This window comes from Genypterus blacodes, unplaced genomic scaffold (assembly GCF_046128005.1).
Source record: "Genypterus blacodes isolate CSIRO-AG114 ecotype Tasmania unplaced genomic scaffold, CSIRO-AGI_Gbla_v1 ptg000062l_1, whole genome shotgun sequence".
Classification (NCBI taxonomy): domain Eukaryota; kingdom Metazoa; phylum Chordata; class Actinopteri; order Ophidiiformes; family Ophidiidae; genus Genypterus; species Genypterus blacodes.
Genome location: NW_027466874.1, coordinates 1,162,437 through 1,177,496, shown reverse-complemented (window position 1 = coordinate 1,177,496; position 15,060 = coordinate 1,162,437). Strand labels below are relative to the sequence as shown.

Here is a 15,060-nt window from a genome sequence, read left to right as displayed (position 1 = left end):
CTGCCCATCATCACCAATTGTTTGCGTGTTTGCAACTCGCTGTTGGGGCCACGCCTGCGGCAAACCTCCTCACTGAAGCCTGGGTGTGTGCCTGAGGCCTGGTTCAAGCTCGACACGGATGCTACAGTGAGCACGCACACAGTCACAAGTGTGCCCCCCGTTAAAGATTCACACAGAAATCTGATCACAACTCTCCATTTATATAAACTGGTTAATCAACTGACTGGGCTTAGGTAGGGATTGAGCTCAAAACATGTCCTCGAGTTATTTAAAGCAAAGTCTAAACGTGGATTGCAGTCTATATAACAATGTAAGTCATTGAGTTATGTTCAGTCTAAGTTATTTTCTGCCATTTCACCTCTACCGATGTTTCTTACAGTTCACATCCTTTCATTTGCTTAAGATGGAGTTGCTGCTTTATTGTCTTTTTTCTTCTTTGTCTGTTCAGTAGTTCTGTCCATCAGCAGTCATGCCAATGACCCAGTTCTTCTGTTGCTGCTACTGCACATTTAAAATGCATGAATTCCTTTTCACCACATAATTAGTCTGCAGAAAACTTGTATTGATGAACAGATTTGTTGAAGAGAAATTGTGAAAAGCTCTTACAAAGTTCCTGTTGGTGATTGTTTATTGAGTAGTGGCGAAATGAGTATTTCCTTAGATGAAATGACAGCGATTATTGCTCACTGGCGTCCTCCCAGATGGAGGGGAGGACAGGCTTGTCATTTAAGAGGGAGGAGGAGAGGAAAGAGAACTGGAGCGAAGAGAGAGGGAGGAAGGTTTGGATAGAGGGAGAGGGAGCGATGAGGAGGAGCGCCCGGGATGAAGTCTCATTATAGGAGCTCGGTGAAGGCGGCAGGATAACAGGGAAAATTTAATGAGAAAACGCCAGAGAACGGTCTAACCACACCGTGACAGAGACTCAGCGCTTAGTCCTGTTCTGTCTCCGTAGAAACGCTCGTACTGCTCACGAACCGACGCTCACAGCTAATTGTTGCTGTTCAGTTTTCGCATGTTTGTCACCCCAGTGTGAAGTGACAGCAGTGCACTGAGGGTTGATTTGAACTTTGGGGAGGTTCGTAAAGCACAGCGCCAGATTGAAATTGTGTCACGCCATCGTGTTCCATTCTATTAATTCATAAATGCCTGCTTTTACTTAACCTGTTTCAATTTGATGGTAAATTACAGCAGCATCAAATCTGGGCATTGTATTTAACTGTGTTTGTTTAATGCAGGTCAGTTGATCAGTAAATCTGATATCTAAGTGTTATCAGTATGATTTATCAATTTATTTTAATGGAGAGCTTTGATCTGATGTTCTGTTGCTAAATGTAAATGCTGAACAATGAATATACATAAAACATTGTCTTGTATGTTTCAGTTCTACGTAATGATTATAAAAGTCCTCATTTATTTAGGCAAAAACGCAAAATCAGAGGCCTTGGTGGAGGCGTAAGCTCCCTGACTGAACTCCAGTAGTTTCCTGTTGTCGACTTCACTCTGAGCCAGGTTAGGTTGCTACTATGAGAGATCTGAGTTTTTGATTCAGATATAGGTTGTTATTTACAGATATAGTGTTGTCTCAGCTTTGGCAGAGTTTGTACGAGTTTGGAAATCGTTGCATCTCAGCGCCCTCGTTCATTTCTTATCAGCACCCCTGAAACTTCAAAGTTCAAGCGCCGCCCCGGCCTTTCTTTGTTCCTGTGCGCACATTGAGGAGTGTGTACACAGACTGGCACAGCGGTGTACGCACACAAATAAGCTGTTCTTGATGTTCTGTCCTTCTGAGACACAACGCAGAAATATCACATAAATGTTTCACCAGCTGTGATTTGTTTGGAGGTTCCGGTTTTTGTGAGAGAAAGTGAAAGTTTTATTTCGTGTGAGATCTGCAGTTGCTAACCTCGTCTCTCGTAGAAGACCCAGAAATACGCTAACCTACGGTGCATTCATAAAATCCAAACTAAGGAGTCGCTAACCTCTCGTTTGTGTGATTACAGATGAGCTCTGCCGTTTGATTAAGTCTGTTTTGTTGTGTTTTTGTAAAATTGCGAAGAAATGACACAAGGCTATAAAGTTTCAGGTGTTCTCTTTATGTGGGTTGAAGGCGGGGCCAAGCTCACACAATAGCTTCCTTGCCTTTTTCACTCAGGCTTTTACGCTAATTTTTTAATCAAGCTAGTGCCTGAACAGCATGCTGGGTAATTATGTCCGGGTTCACCTCGGGTTTTCCAGACGCATTAAAATTCTGGAGTAGAGTCCAGTTTGTGTAATAAAGCCTGCAGACAAAAACACGGGGGTTGATATAATGAGGCAGAGCATTGTTGTGAGTGCTGAGCGGTTTCAAATCTGTAAAAATATCATTAGCACCATCAGATTTTGAGTCGCATAACGTAACATACTTAAGCAGGTCCGAGCAATCAGCGTCGGGTTGGGCAGGGAAACATTGCGCCACGCTAACACGTTAATGTAGTTCCCCATTTCCATTTGGATAGGAAACTACATTAACGTGCTAATAGAATACAGCAAACAAATGGAGTAAATGGAGTATGTGAAGTTTGTTGGCAAATCCACACAAACCATTTTGCTACTCCAGCTTACCCAGCCTGAAAATAAAAACACCAGTGTACACCAAAGAACCAATTCCAAGAAATACTTACACCATTGAACAGTAAGGCTATGACATGGGTACATCATTTATCGCAATAGGCACATCTTGAAATAAGCATCGTCTCAAAAACACAAGCTGAGCTGACAGTGAGCCACACTGTCGTCTGTCAGTGCAAAGTGCTTCTTCTTTCTGCTCTCGTGTCCACTGGACTCTGATCCACTATGAGCTGTTCACTCATTACGTATCTTACTTTTAAGTCCATTGAGGATCAGTATACTTTGTCCGGAATAAAGCCTAGTCTATGTGTTTTTGCGTTTACACACAATGCTTACTGCACAATATTTATTACATCCATATACTTCTTGCTCTCCTGTAGGTCACACACTCTGAATCATAAATTTATTCAGAACATAATCAAGTGCTTGAATATTTGGGCCGGAGGCGTCCTCTGTGTCTGCTGTTGTAAGTGTGATGGTTTCATGCGTTGCCTCTTACTCACTTTGATTTATTGCAGCTGAGTTTCACAGTCAATTATTGATGGTAAGAAAAACGACTCAGGCCTTCAAACTTCCTATCACAGCGCCCAGCGTGACAGATTCACACACAACAACGCTTATTAACAAGCTTCACTCTGTGTGTGTGTGTGTGTGTGTGTGTGTGTGTGTGTGTGTGTGTGTGTGTGTGTGTGTGTGTGTGTGTGTGTGTGTGTGTGTGTGTGTGTGTGTGTGTGTGTGTGTGTGTGTGTGTGTGTGTGTGTGTGTATGTGTGTGTGTGTCAAAGTCTTAATGCACTGCTGAACTTCAGTCAGTCGTGAATCATCCATCCAACTCTGGTAACTCTTTTTGGCTGCTCTGTCTCCGTCTCTCTGTCTGTCTCTTCCTCTCGATCTGTCCGTCTCTCTCTCTCTCTCTCTCTCTCTCTCTCTCTCTCTCTCTCTCTCTCTCTCTCTCTCTCTCTCTCTCTCTCTCTCTCCTCTGTATTTTGAGTCAGTTTGAATCATTTTGTCGTCTCAGATTCATTTTCATCTGATTTCCTCCCACTCACAATAAATTTGTCTTTTGCGGCTGTTATTTGGGTCACACAGTGCGATAGAACTCTGAGATGAATAGTATCTTGGAGTGCAGTTCACACCCTGATTCATAATACGGCAGAAATGGCCCCAAATCCTGAAAAAGAAACCCCCACCGTCGTAGAAAGAAGAAAGCAAACTTTAATCCCCTCACCTTAACGATTGTCACATTAAATAGCAACCCCCACTGTAAAATGCAAGACTTGACGTTTTCCCTTGGCTGAGGCTGTAGGCTGATGTATTTCGCTGTAAAACGTGTCTGGCTCATCGGCGTCGCTCCTGCCTCTCACGCTCCAGGATCTGATCCATACGAAGCATCTTCACCTCCAGGTTTGGCAGGTTTTTCTATTACAGACGTGCGACAGAGACTTATCTGAGCTGACATCTCTGTGCCGCTCAGGGGATTTGTCAACTAAGCCAGTCGTCTAAGCTCACTCTAAGTCACTGTGCAGGGACCTTTGTGTTTCTGCCAGCGCTCCTGTGTCATTGCCTTCAACACTGGATTCCCTGTAGGCAAACATTTGGCAGAATACAGAAACTCACCCCCCCCTGGATGTCTTGTGCTTTGTTTGAAAAATGTAGAAGAAAGAAATCTTCAGGGACAGTGATTTTTATCTTTGAGGTCAAGGCAGTGAGATGAAGGGAGAGGGCAGGGAGAGAGTTGAAAGAGGCGGCGATGAGAGGGTTTCCACCGGCCGGATGGGAGCGGTCAGCCTTCCTCCAGCAGATGACACAGCTTGATAATAGTGACCCCGCACAGCTCGATGTGTGTGTTCCTGTCCACACTGTGTATTTTGCTGCACTCACATCTGTATTTCTGACTGTTGTTTATGTACTTAGGAGAAACCTCACATGCCCGGTTTGTTTTAACTCAAACTGACAGCTGATATTTTCCTGCACGTGTGGTGAAAGGCTTGATGATGTTCCAAAGCGTACGTCTGCGTATGCAAACAGCAGCTCAGACGCCTTACCACTGAGATCCCAAGTATGTATGGAATACTTGAAGCATTCCATACATTTTCCACCTCTTATCCGTGTCCGGGCTGTGGAGGCAGCGCCCCCCAGATGTTCCACTCTCTGGCCACATTCTCACCAGGACTGGAACACCTAAAGGAAAATGACAAGGGAAAGTCAAACATCAACATTTAGAAACAAAACACATCAAAGTCTGTTTGTCTCTCTCTCTCTCTCTCTCTGTCTCTCTCTCTCTCCCTCCCTCATATGCCTCATTTGGACAGCCTGCTAAACAGGGTGGACAGGGACATTGTCCATACCACTAAGCCTCAACTCATCCAGCTCCCAGAGAAAAGGCCAAAACAAATGCCACAGAAATGCCACCATTGTTGTTTACCTCCCTCTCCTCCCCTTAGCTCCCCGCCAAACGCACAAATATGCACAACCGGTTTTGCACAATTTTGATTCCATTATTAGATCAACTGTCAATCATTTGGTGACCTTGTCCTTTGGTTTAAAAAGTTGTTAGAAATGCCCCTCAATGGTTCTTAGCATGAACACTCACAGCATTAATTTGAAACCTTTATACAGAGGAGCAAACAAAGCGGTGATGACATTTGCTACATCTACATTTCCTCCTTATTGCCTTGATGTCCATTTTCTCATTGTGACAAATTAATGTTTCCACCCTAATCTCCTATTATGCCACTAATCGGCCATTTAGGAAGTAGAGTTCAGGATCTCTTGGTGAGTTCCCCAGTGTTTCCTTTGGACCTGTTCCTGTATTAAACGGGTGTCACTCAGTCATTGACCTTTCAGAGTCCAGGAGTACATCGGGACAATCTTAACACTTGGCTCAGCTGCTCTAATGAACACCGCCGGTTAGCAGCCAAATCCTGTCAGAGTGCGTGAGGCGACTTTTCATTCATTCTCATCGCAATCACGATGAACACGTGCCGCCTCAAACTGGAGCATCTCTGTTTTCTCTGTGTCCCAATATGATTTATTCAGATTTTCTTTCAATTGCCAGAAGTAGAAGGAAAATGTCCTCATATGGCCGTGGCTCTTTATCCGGGGATCTTGAGCAAGCCGAGGGCCAAAAACACAGGCGGGGGGCAACAGCAACAACAAAGAGAAGATAAACAGAAGACTAATAAAAGCTACATATGTACGCTCACAGTTCAAAGCTTTGTGGATTGTTTACATCATTTGTAAATGGTCCCAGACTTTGTCGTCTTTCCGTCCTTAATATTCCGTCTGTAACTTGGCGTCTGCTTCCCTCTGAGCGGCTTGTATCAGATTTCCGATCCCTTTGCTTTCGCCCTCTGCAAAGTCACGCGGCGATGTCGTCCGTGCGCGCTCGCGATTTTAAGCAGACTTCAAACAGGTCAGCAAAAGTCTCACTGTTTGACTAAAAGGGAAAGCACTTAATCATCAATCCACAGACATGACAGGGTGAATGGAGCCAGCCGCGTATTTGAGGAAGCGTTTTCATAAAAACACAAAGGCGTTCTGCATAAAAGGTCTATGCTGTTTGACGAGGCGGATACAGATACACTCTCACGCCTCATGTTACAGGCCATACAAGGCCTTTCTGTGGTGATTCTAAGGGTTTCCAGCAATATTACATACATGAGGAATGGGATGAGTGGAGCTGGATGCTTGGGTAGCAGGATTATAAACGGACGACTTATGAAGTTCTTGTGTCTTCTTCTGTGTGTGACTAAGAGGGACGAGTGTGTGTGCTCGAGAGAGCGTTTTGCTGCTGTTGGTGAGATCAAAGGGGGATGGCAGGGGTCAGACGGGGGATATATTACTTCCATACCTTAGGCTGCCGTGTGTGTGTGTCTGTGTGTACGGGTGTGTGTGTGTACTATAGAGTAAAACAAGTAAATCATTATATTGCCTAATAGGTTAGTTTGAGAAATTTCCACATTTTTGCTCCCCACAGAGAACGAGTTCTGGTTGCGTTGCCTTCTGGTGATAATCGATTGTTTCCTTTTGTTGCTTTATTTCTGTTTTCTGCTGCAACAACAATCACCTGTTAGTTTTTCGACAAACATTGACCTGAAAGGAACAAATTGAACACTTTAACTATGGAGGGCAAATAATCTCCCCCCGAGTGTGTTAGTTTAACACAGTGGGAGTTCATGTTGAACTTTACTTAAGTTGCAAAACTTAATGTTGAAGCCTCATGGAAATGCATCTCATCCACACTAATGAACACCCATATAATATGGATGACAGGAAAAAATAGAGCAAGAAATACAGACGCTCTGCCAAAATGTGCTCATTTTGTTGGTGGGTAAGAATTCAGCAGGGATTGTAGGAGGAAAAACAGATGATTTCCCACAGTTATTCCCTAGTTTTTTAAAATAAGCTGTGCATAATGTGACAAAATAGCTAAATAAAAAGAAAAGGTTATAGATTTAATGTGCAGCAATCACTAGCTTCACACTGCTGCTCCTCATCCTCACCGCTGGTTTTGTGAGTCGTGGGATGAAACCAAACAGCAGCGTGGCCCTGAGTTAGCAGACAGAAACATAATCAAACCTTAATGTGATTCAGCTCCTTCATCCTGCGAAGAAGAAGAAGAGGAGGTTTTTCCTGTCAACAAAGTTTTCATATTCACCTCACACAGCTTCAGGACATGGAGGTTTTGCTGGATCCTAAGTATGGCTCCTCAAGCCAGCCTCTTTGGTTTCAGAGCAATCATCATCCTGAGCCGTTGTTATGCTTTATTCCTCTAGTTGTGGTCTTTTACCGTCATAAATTAGATTCAGAGCAGAGCTGAGCTCATATCGCCCCCCGCCACCCATGCCGCAGGTTATTGTCTGTTATCTCTTTTGCCGTCTCTCGCTCCTAAACGTATTTTTTCCTACGTGCCCTCCTGTGTGTGTGTGTGTGTGATTCTATAAACCTCTCACTGTTGCATACACACATTCTTTCCTCCTGCATCGACCTTCTGAAGTTGCACCATTTTCGAAAGTTTACCCGTGTTTCTGTTTGTGTGAGTTCTCAGAAATGATACAGATATGAGCGAGCATTAACGAGCGAGATGGCCTTCAGACATTCACTGACGGAAGGACATACAAGGAGTAGTGTGTCCTTCTGCAGCACCCACGGGTCCTGTGTTGTTATCCATAGAGTGCGGCCGACCCTGGCCCAGCGAATGAGACATCGGCCCTCAGCGCCTCGGTTCAAACCCACGCTGACGCCGGACCAATGTCCAGACGATGAGCCTTGAGTCGAGCTGTGGAGGGCGAGACATTAATTATAGTTGAAAAGGCTTTTTTATTGTGTTGTCGTGTGAATATCGATTATAGTCAAGCATTTCCCGCTGAAATCGGCTGTGCGTAGGTGCCTGAACACTCTGCAGTATGAGTTTGTTGTCGCATACTTTACTATTTTGCAGCTCGTCAATGTGAAATTGTGTTTGTTGGTATTGAAGAAAACATCAATGTTGAGCAAAAGACCTTGATCACGTTCGCTGATGTTCTGCTTGCTTATCCGTGATTGATATCGAGCTAAACTGTTTGTTTCTGTCTATTTTGAGCGTTACTGTACAGTTATGTTTAGAAACGCAGCCTGGCTCTGTTTCTCCTTCCCATACGCCGTTGTTAATGTCTAACATGTTGTCATTCTGTCCTTCAGGATATTCTACGTGTCTCACGACTCGCAGGATCTGAAGATCTTCAGCTACATTGCCAGAGACGGACAGAGCAACGTCTTCCGCTGCAACGTCTTCAAGTCCAAGAGGAAGGTGAGTCTCATCTGCGGCTGAAAGGCGACTTTAGAAATGGCAGACCTGAGTTAAGAAATTTGCTCTGACCTTCAGGATCTGTTGGGTTTAGGCTCAAATTCTAAACTGTATAAGCTCCTGGACCATCTGCGTATCTCTATCTATCTGACCATCTCCCCAAACATGACCAGCCAGACTGAACTGGCAGGAGTTTGTGGGCTGTCACACACTTTAACCCTTAGACGATACAGTTATAATCTGTCAACCTGGTGTTGTTGGGGTTCTGAACAGTCTGTTCATTAACATGCACTCAATACTTCATCAATGACTTTATGTGTTTGTAAAGACAAACACATGAAGTAATGAGTTCACGTTCATGTTCTGATTGTGACGCAGTTGACGTCTACTCCTGAAACAACCACAGCAACCATCTGAGCTCATCAACCAAATAATACTTGAAACATTCAGTGAGTCGGTTTGAGTCCCATAAGGGAAAATCCTGGAAGTTTGAGAAGAAAAACTCTGTTGATGTCTTATTGTTGCTAGCACATTAATTCGTTTTTGCACCATTTGCAGTATCGGACTCATCAAACTGTCCTCTAATGGTGAAATGAAGCCGGTCGGCTTTGTTTGTCATTTCCTGTTTTGTCACAGTCTGGTAGTCTTGCTCTCCTCCCCACTCCCAAATCACACCATTATCCAAATCGCCCCCCCTCCACACGCACACACACGCACACACACGCACACACACGCACACACGCACACACGCACACACACGCACACACACGTTTCCCTTCTGCGATAGTGGGCTCGTCTTCACTAATGTGCTAGGAAGATGTTTGCAGTGAATATGTGTGTGTGTGTGTTGTTGAGCGCAAACTGAGAAAACAACTTCTGGGTGTCGGCCCACTTTAACTGCCAATTCTCAGGACGACTGGTTAAGTCCAGGGGCCAGCAGGGTCAATCACACACACTGCCTCATTATCTCACAGTCACACCAACACACACACTCGCACACACACACCTGTAAATCCCCCCTACATCCACACGCATCCCAATAAGAGGGAGCAGAAAGCGAAGGGAACTGTAGCTCAACTTTATGCCCTGAGGCATTAAGGACTCAGTGTGTTTGTGTGTGTAAGCGAGCGATAGCGGTGATGGACAGACTGAGCAAGCTTCTGTTTCACAGATACGACTCACTTATCACCTCACACTCTTACAACCAGGGCTGAACGTTTGCAAGGTCTCACAACTTCTGCAAAGTCGGCAATGTGAATCAGATTAGTTTGTAATTAGCTGCTAATCCGAGGAAGAAATCCAGAATCGGAAATCGGCCCTCAGCGAAAAACGTAAACTAGGCAGCACCTTTATATAAACACACACACACACGGCCCCTGCAGTGCTCAGACGGGCCTTCAGGCTCTGTCAACAAGATCGTACCCTTGTGTGTGTAAACTGTCTCATCTCTGTAGCGCCCCCTACTGATTGAATCTGATTAGAGGAAAACCTTTGAAAAACACACAAACTGCTTATTCAACCGTCCCCATGAACTTACATTCTGCTGCTTTAAGTCAATTATGTCAATGTATCATGTAGTTGAAGCCAATGCAAATTCAGCAAAATTCTTGTCACAATGAAGAATGAATGAAATCCAAACATCAAACTATTACTATAAAGGTGTCGTCCAAGAGTGTGTGTGTGTGTGTGTGTGTGTGTGTGTGTGTGTGTGTGTGTGTGTGTGTGTGTGTGTGTGTGTGTGTGTGTGTGTGTGTGTGTGTGTGTGTGTGTGTGTGTGTGTGTGTGTGTGTGTGTGTGTGTGTGTGTGTGTGCGCGCGCCTTGATACGTGTTCCAAGTGTAAGATTAAGTAGAAGATTAAGCAAAGACTTTATTTTTGCTCTTGACTACCCGGCAGTCAAAGAATGTCTGAGCTCTAAATCTCTCACTGGCTTTAACAGCCTGCCTCTCGCCCGCCCTAGGTGTCTCTCAGCCCCTCTTTCGCTCTCACCCATACACACTTAAATGAGCGATCCCAGAGTAAAGGGGGCAACCCAGATTTCTGCACGTTACACACAACTGTACTACTGTAGAAAGACCAAAGGGTGCTGAGGTGTGTGTGGGGGGAAAGGGGCCTGGGGTGCTGAGTGGCAGGTTGGGGTCAGAGTCAGTGAGGCTCCTGTCATTGGTTTGTGTCAAAAAGTGTGTATTTAAGATTCTATTTTCTTCTTCTACTGCTCCTCTTCTCCCTCTTGAATCATCGGTCCCTGGTTTGATTCACTTAATGTTGTTGTTTGTATCATGTGTGGTTGCTATTTTGTGTTCCGCACGACTATATTTCCTTAACCTTCTCTTTAATCGATGGTGTCGGATAAAACAAAGTGAAGTCTCTCTGTTCTAAATATTAAGCAGGTTTTAGTGCGAGATGTTTCATTCTTAGACTGACCTCGACTCCATTATGAAGAGCTGAGGCGAGAGAGAGGAAGATGAGGAAGCACTCAGCAGAATACATCAGACCGATTTGGCTGAGAGCTCAGAGTGTGTGTGCGTGTGAGTGTCTGTGTGTTTGTTTACTTACACACTTTTCTGCGTTAGCTCAAATTTGATACGCAAGATAATGGTCAATGCAGAGTTTCTCAACCTCTGACTCCAGGCCCTGTTCTGGGTCCCTTTCAGATGAACATTAGGATGTGAGGCTCTCTGGGTCCTTTTGACCTGAAGCTGATATTGTCCACTTTCACACACACACAGCTCATCTGTGGGCATCAGATGCTCTTCATCACGACGCCCTCCGCTCTGCTCTTTATCTCGTACCTTCACCAATGAGGCAGTAACACATTAACGAGCCGAGCGTGAACAGAAGAACATTAAGATGAAGCTGATGGCCTAGAAAACCTGATAATGGACTGAATCCCACGCCGATTTCAACTGGGAACATTACACCTCATTGTGTTTTGTGTCTTTTTTGGGTTTTTGCTTTAGGCCAAATGATCTCTTGGGGAAGTAAAGTTAGAGCAGAAAAATATGTTTTCTATTCCAGATGAGTTGCACATTTATTCCTTTTGTGTTCTGTTGTGGTGAGACCTTCTCTGACCTTCTCTGTGGCGTGTGTGTGTTTGTCAGTGTTGATCAATCTCTCCTCATGGATGGATCATCATCAAAAGTTTAATTCTCCAATAAGTTTCTACTGCATGATTCAAATTCTTAGAGCTCTTCTCAGGTTCTCCTATTCCCAAGGAAAGGAGACCGTGTGTGTGTGTGTGTGTGTGTGTGTGTGTGTGTGTATGTGTGTGTGTGTGTGTGTGTGTGTGTGTGTGTGTGTGTGTGTGTGTGTGTGTGTGCCTCATGAAGAATCACAGAGGCATCAAAAGTCTGCCACACTTAATTCAACTTATTTCAAACACACACACACACACATACAGATTGATGGGCGTGTAGGTTGGCCTGATGTATTCACCTCACACACTCTGCCCTGTGTGGCTCCCTGCTGTTGTGTTAATTTCCTAGTGGTAATCACAGCATTGGATCAGCATCAGGGCCAGGCTGTGCACTAATGATTACAGTCGTTAGCAGGGCGATCAAGACGTCGCAGGTGCAAATCCCTGAATGAGAATCCACTGAAGTTGGAAGTTTTGACAGGTTAGACCTCCGAGCAGCAAGCTGATAAGGAGCTGGCTTAACCTGACTTGGTCTCCAGTGTGATCCTCTGTAAACACACTTTTCACGCAGTGTGACTGGTGTGCAGGGGGGGGGGTGAGAGAGGACGGAGTGAACAAAGTCTTAATCGGAGGGAGGAGGTGAAGGGAACGCTTTAATCAAAGCAGCTCCCAGACCATCCTCTCTTTTGTTTACCGTGCTTTTCCTGTGATTGGATCGAATTCCCCTTTGTCCCCCCCAATGCCAAGACTACGAGAGGACACAGAGAAGCACCGGCGAACCTCTGCGGGCGATCCGTGATCAACGACCCGTAGAGCCAGTGACGAGGAGGGAGGGATGGAGAGAGAGACAGAGAGAGATAGAGAGAGTTAGAGAGATAGAGAGGGAGAGATAGAGACAGAGTTGGCTGGCTTTGATGTATGTGGAAAGACTGGAAAAACCCAGAAAGATGGAGATACAGAGGGGGAACGTTGACTCAGCCGAGGTGACAGAGAGGAATAGTGATGGTGCAGAGATAGAGAAAGAACGGAGGGAGGCGCAGACGTTGAGGAATGTCGCAGTGTAGTCTTATATCACATTGCGGTTAGATACATACACAGGGTTTGCAGAGTGACACATCTCTTAGCAGCGCTGTCAGCTGCTGTTATGGATGTTCCTCTGGGGACCTGAGCGCCAACAAAAAAGAGCTGCCAGATAAAGACCAACCTACCTGAACGAGTGGGACGCTGGCACACTGGAGCGCATTTAGGGAAATTAAATGGATGCCTTCAAGTTAATTTACTTCCATTGGAGAGTGATGTAAGTGACACGGAAAACAAAACTAGATATTAAAGCAGAAGGAAGAGACATCGAGGGTGAGACGGACAAATTGGGCGCAGGGCTAAAGAACATGGCCCCCACCCTGTCGACCTCCGACTAGGCTTCCCTCCGCAGAGATTGCCGTGTTCATTGATGGGGAAACCGCCACAGGGATCACAACCCGCAACCATCAAGCAGCCAAGATTCCAAATTAGGGCAAATATTGAGGAAAGCACAGAGAAATGACAGAGAAACGAATGCCAGTGATGAAGAGCAGAAGGTTTGTATGGCTGGATGAAATGCAGAAAAAGAATTCCCCCATGTTATTAACTTGAGATTAACACTTGAGGCGATGGTGTGAAGGAAATGTTCCCGAGTCCCGGAACCAAACTCCTTTTGGGGCTGAACCAAGCCGCTGCACCTCAGGGTGACGCTATGTTTCTGCCCCCATGCCGCTGTGAACCGTGCTGTGTGTGTGTGTGTGTGTGTGTGTGTGTGTGTGTGTGTGTGTGTGTGTGTGTCTGAGAGCAGAACTGGGCCAAGGAAGGATTTGTCCTCAGTCTAGAGTCTTTGGCCGCGCTATAATAATGTCCTGCAGCTGTTCTGCTCGTTCAGCAGACGATGGGGTCAGACCTCGCTGCCCTCAAATGAAAACTTTCACACCCAAACAGACTGCAAAAAGGAAGAGCAAGTGTCAGGATCAGGGCAGCCGGTGTTCCATCAGCAGAGCGGCACGGTTAATGTTGCATCACGCAGCCGTGTTCTGTCTGTCTTCTCTCATTTGCACATTGAGAGGTGAATTTGAAGGGAAGTGTGTGTGTGTGATGGTAAAGGTGTGCTGGTCTCCCTCTTCTCTTCCTCCTCCACAGAGTCAGGCCATGCGGATCGTACGGACGGTCGGTCAGGCGTTTGAAGTGTGTCATAAACTCAGCCTGCAGCACACGCATCAGACCGCTGACGGACAGGAGGACAGCAGCAGCCAGAAAGACTGCAATGACTCATCCGTCACAGGTATGTGCACACACACACACATGTACACATACACACAGAGCATACACATATGCACCTGCTACACCTTCAGCCCTAGTTAGTCCATTTTCTCAAATTGCTTATTTCTGGACATACTTTATTTGAACACATGAGGAAGAAGTCTAGAAACTGTAGATCTGCAAGAATTGTGCGTGTCTGCACTTTCACCACGACCCCTAACTGCAACGGACAGTGTGTATCTCCTGAAACAACCTGAGTAGAATTTAAAGGGGTCGTGGTGGAAACTTTGTCATCTATAGATAATACAAAAAGCAGCGTTGTCAGTTTTTGAATTGCTCTCGCCTTTAAAAACACATTTCCTCACATCCGCACATAAACACCAGACAGTTTTCACATATTTGTCCTCCTGTAGAACTGACTGTACACACACACACACACATTCCTGCAGTGTGTGAGCAGGATAGGCCAGTGTGAATGAGTGAATGTCACGGGTGAGTCGGCCCGGAGAAAGGAGCCGTCTGGAGCATCAAACTCCAGCAGGGTGAGTGTCTCTGCAGCTGGGGGACACGTGGCCCTGAGTGCAGTCTTAAAGGACCGACAGAGACATTTAGCACAGACAGGATGAAAATAGGCTGAGCTTGCAGTTTCATACATAAGCGCCTAAACCGAGCCTGACAATCTTACATAACCACACTCTAGGTTTGGAATTTCACATTTTATTCTGAGTTCTTATTTTCTGCAGAAACATTCGACATCGCACTTATTGCCAAAACTATTTCATCTAAAATAATAAAGATCTCTCTGTTAAGACATCAGGAAAATTGGCTCTTGCTTAGAAATGAACTTGAAATTGTGTTAGAAACGATCGATGAAAGCTCAGCCGGCTTGTTCAGACGGATTTATAAGCTCCGGAGATGATTGGAAAAGTTTTCTTAGTGAGGAATTCAATATCAGTACATTTTCTGCTGCCACAGTTTGATCAGAGCTCACAGGGAGATTAAACCCATCCCAGCTCCAGCAAAGCTCCATTATTTTCAAAGAGTTTTCACGTCTCAACAATTCACTCATGAGACGGAACGCTTTCTTTTCCTTCAAACGAGCGATGTAACGCCGACAATTCAAAGGAGGCGACGCGAGTAGGCGCCGAGGACTGAGAGGAGTAGACGAGGGAGGAAGACTAGGAACAAGAGAGGGAGACCAGGACAGCAGGGTACAAAGGAGAATCAAGAGTGGAGACTGGCAGG

General features: G+C 45.3%; 1 protein-coding gene across 2 annotated transcripts in view; it reads left to right on the top strand.

The window, feature by feature from the left end:
• The window catches only part of LOC143003649 (carboxyl-terminal PDZ ligand of neuronal nitric oxide synthase protein-like), a 104,688-nt gene that overhangs the window by 59,255 nt on the left and 30,373 nt on the right, over positions 1 to 15,060 (top strand). For both annotated transcript variants that reach the window (XM_076154421.1, XM_076154420.1), the window contains exons 5-6: positions 8,289 to 8,397; positions 13,696 to 13,837. In XM_076154421.1, coding sequence (XP_076010536.1) covers positions 8,289 to 8,397; positions 13,696 to 13,837 — 251 coding nt within the window. The remainder of the gene's footprint in view (positions 1 to 8,288; positions 8,398 to 13,695; positions 13,838 to 15,060) is intronic.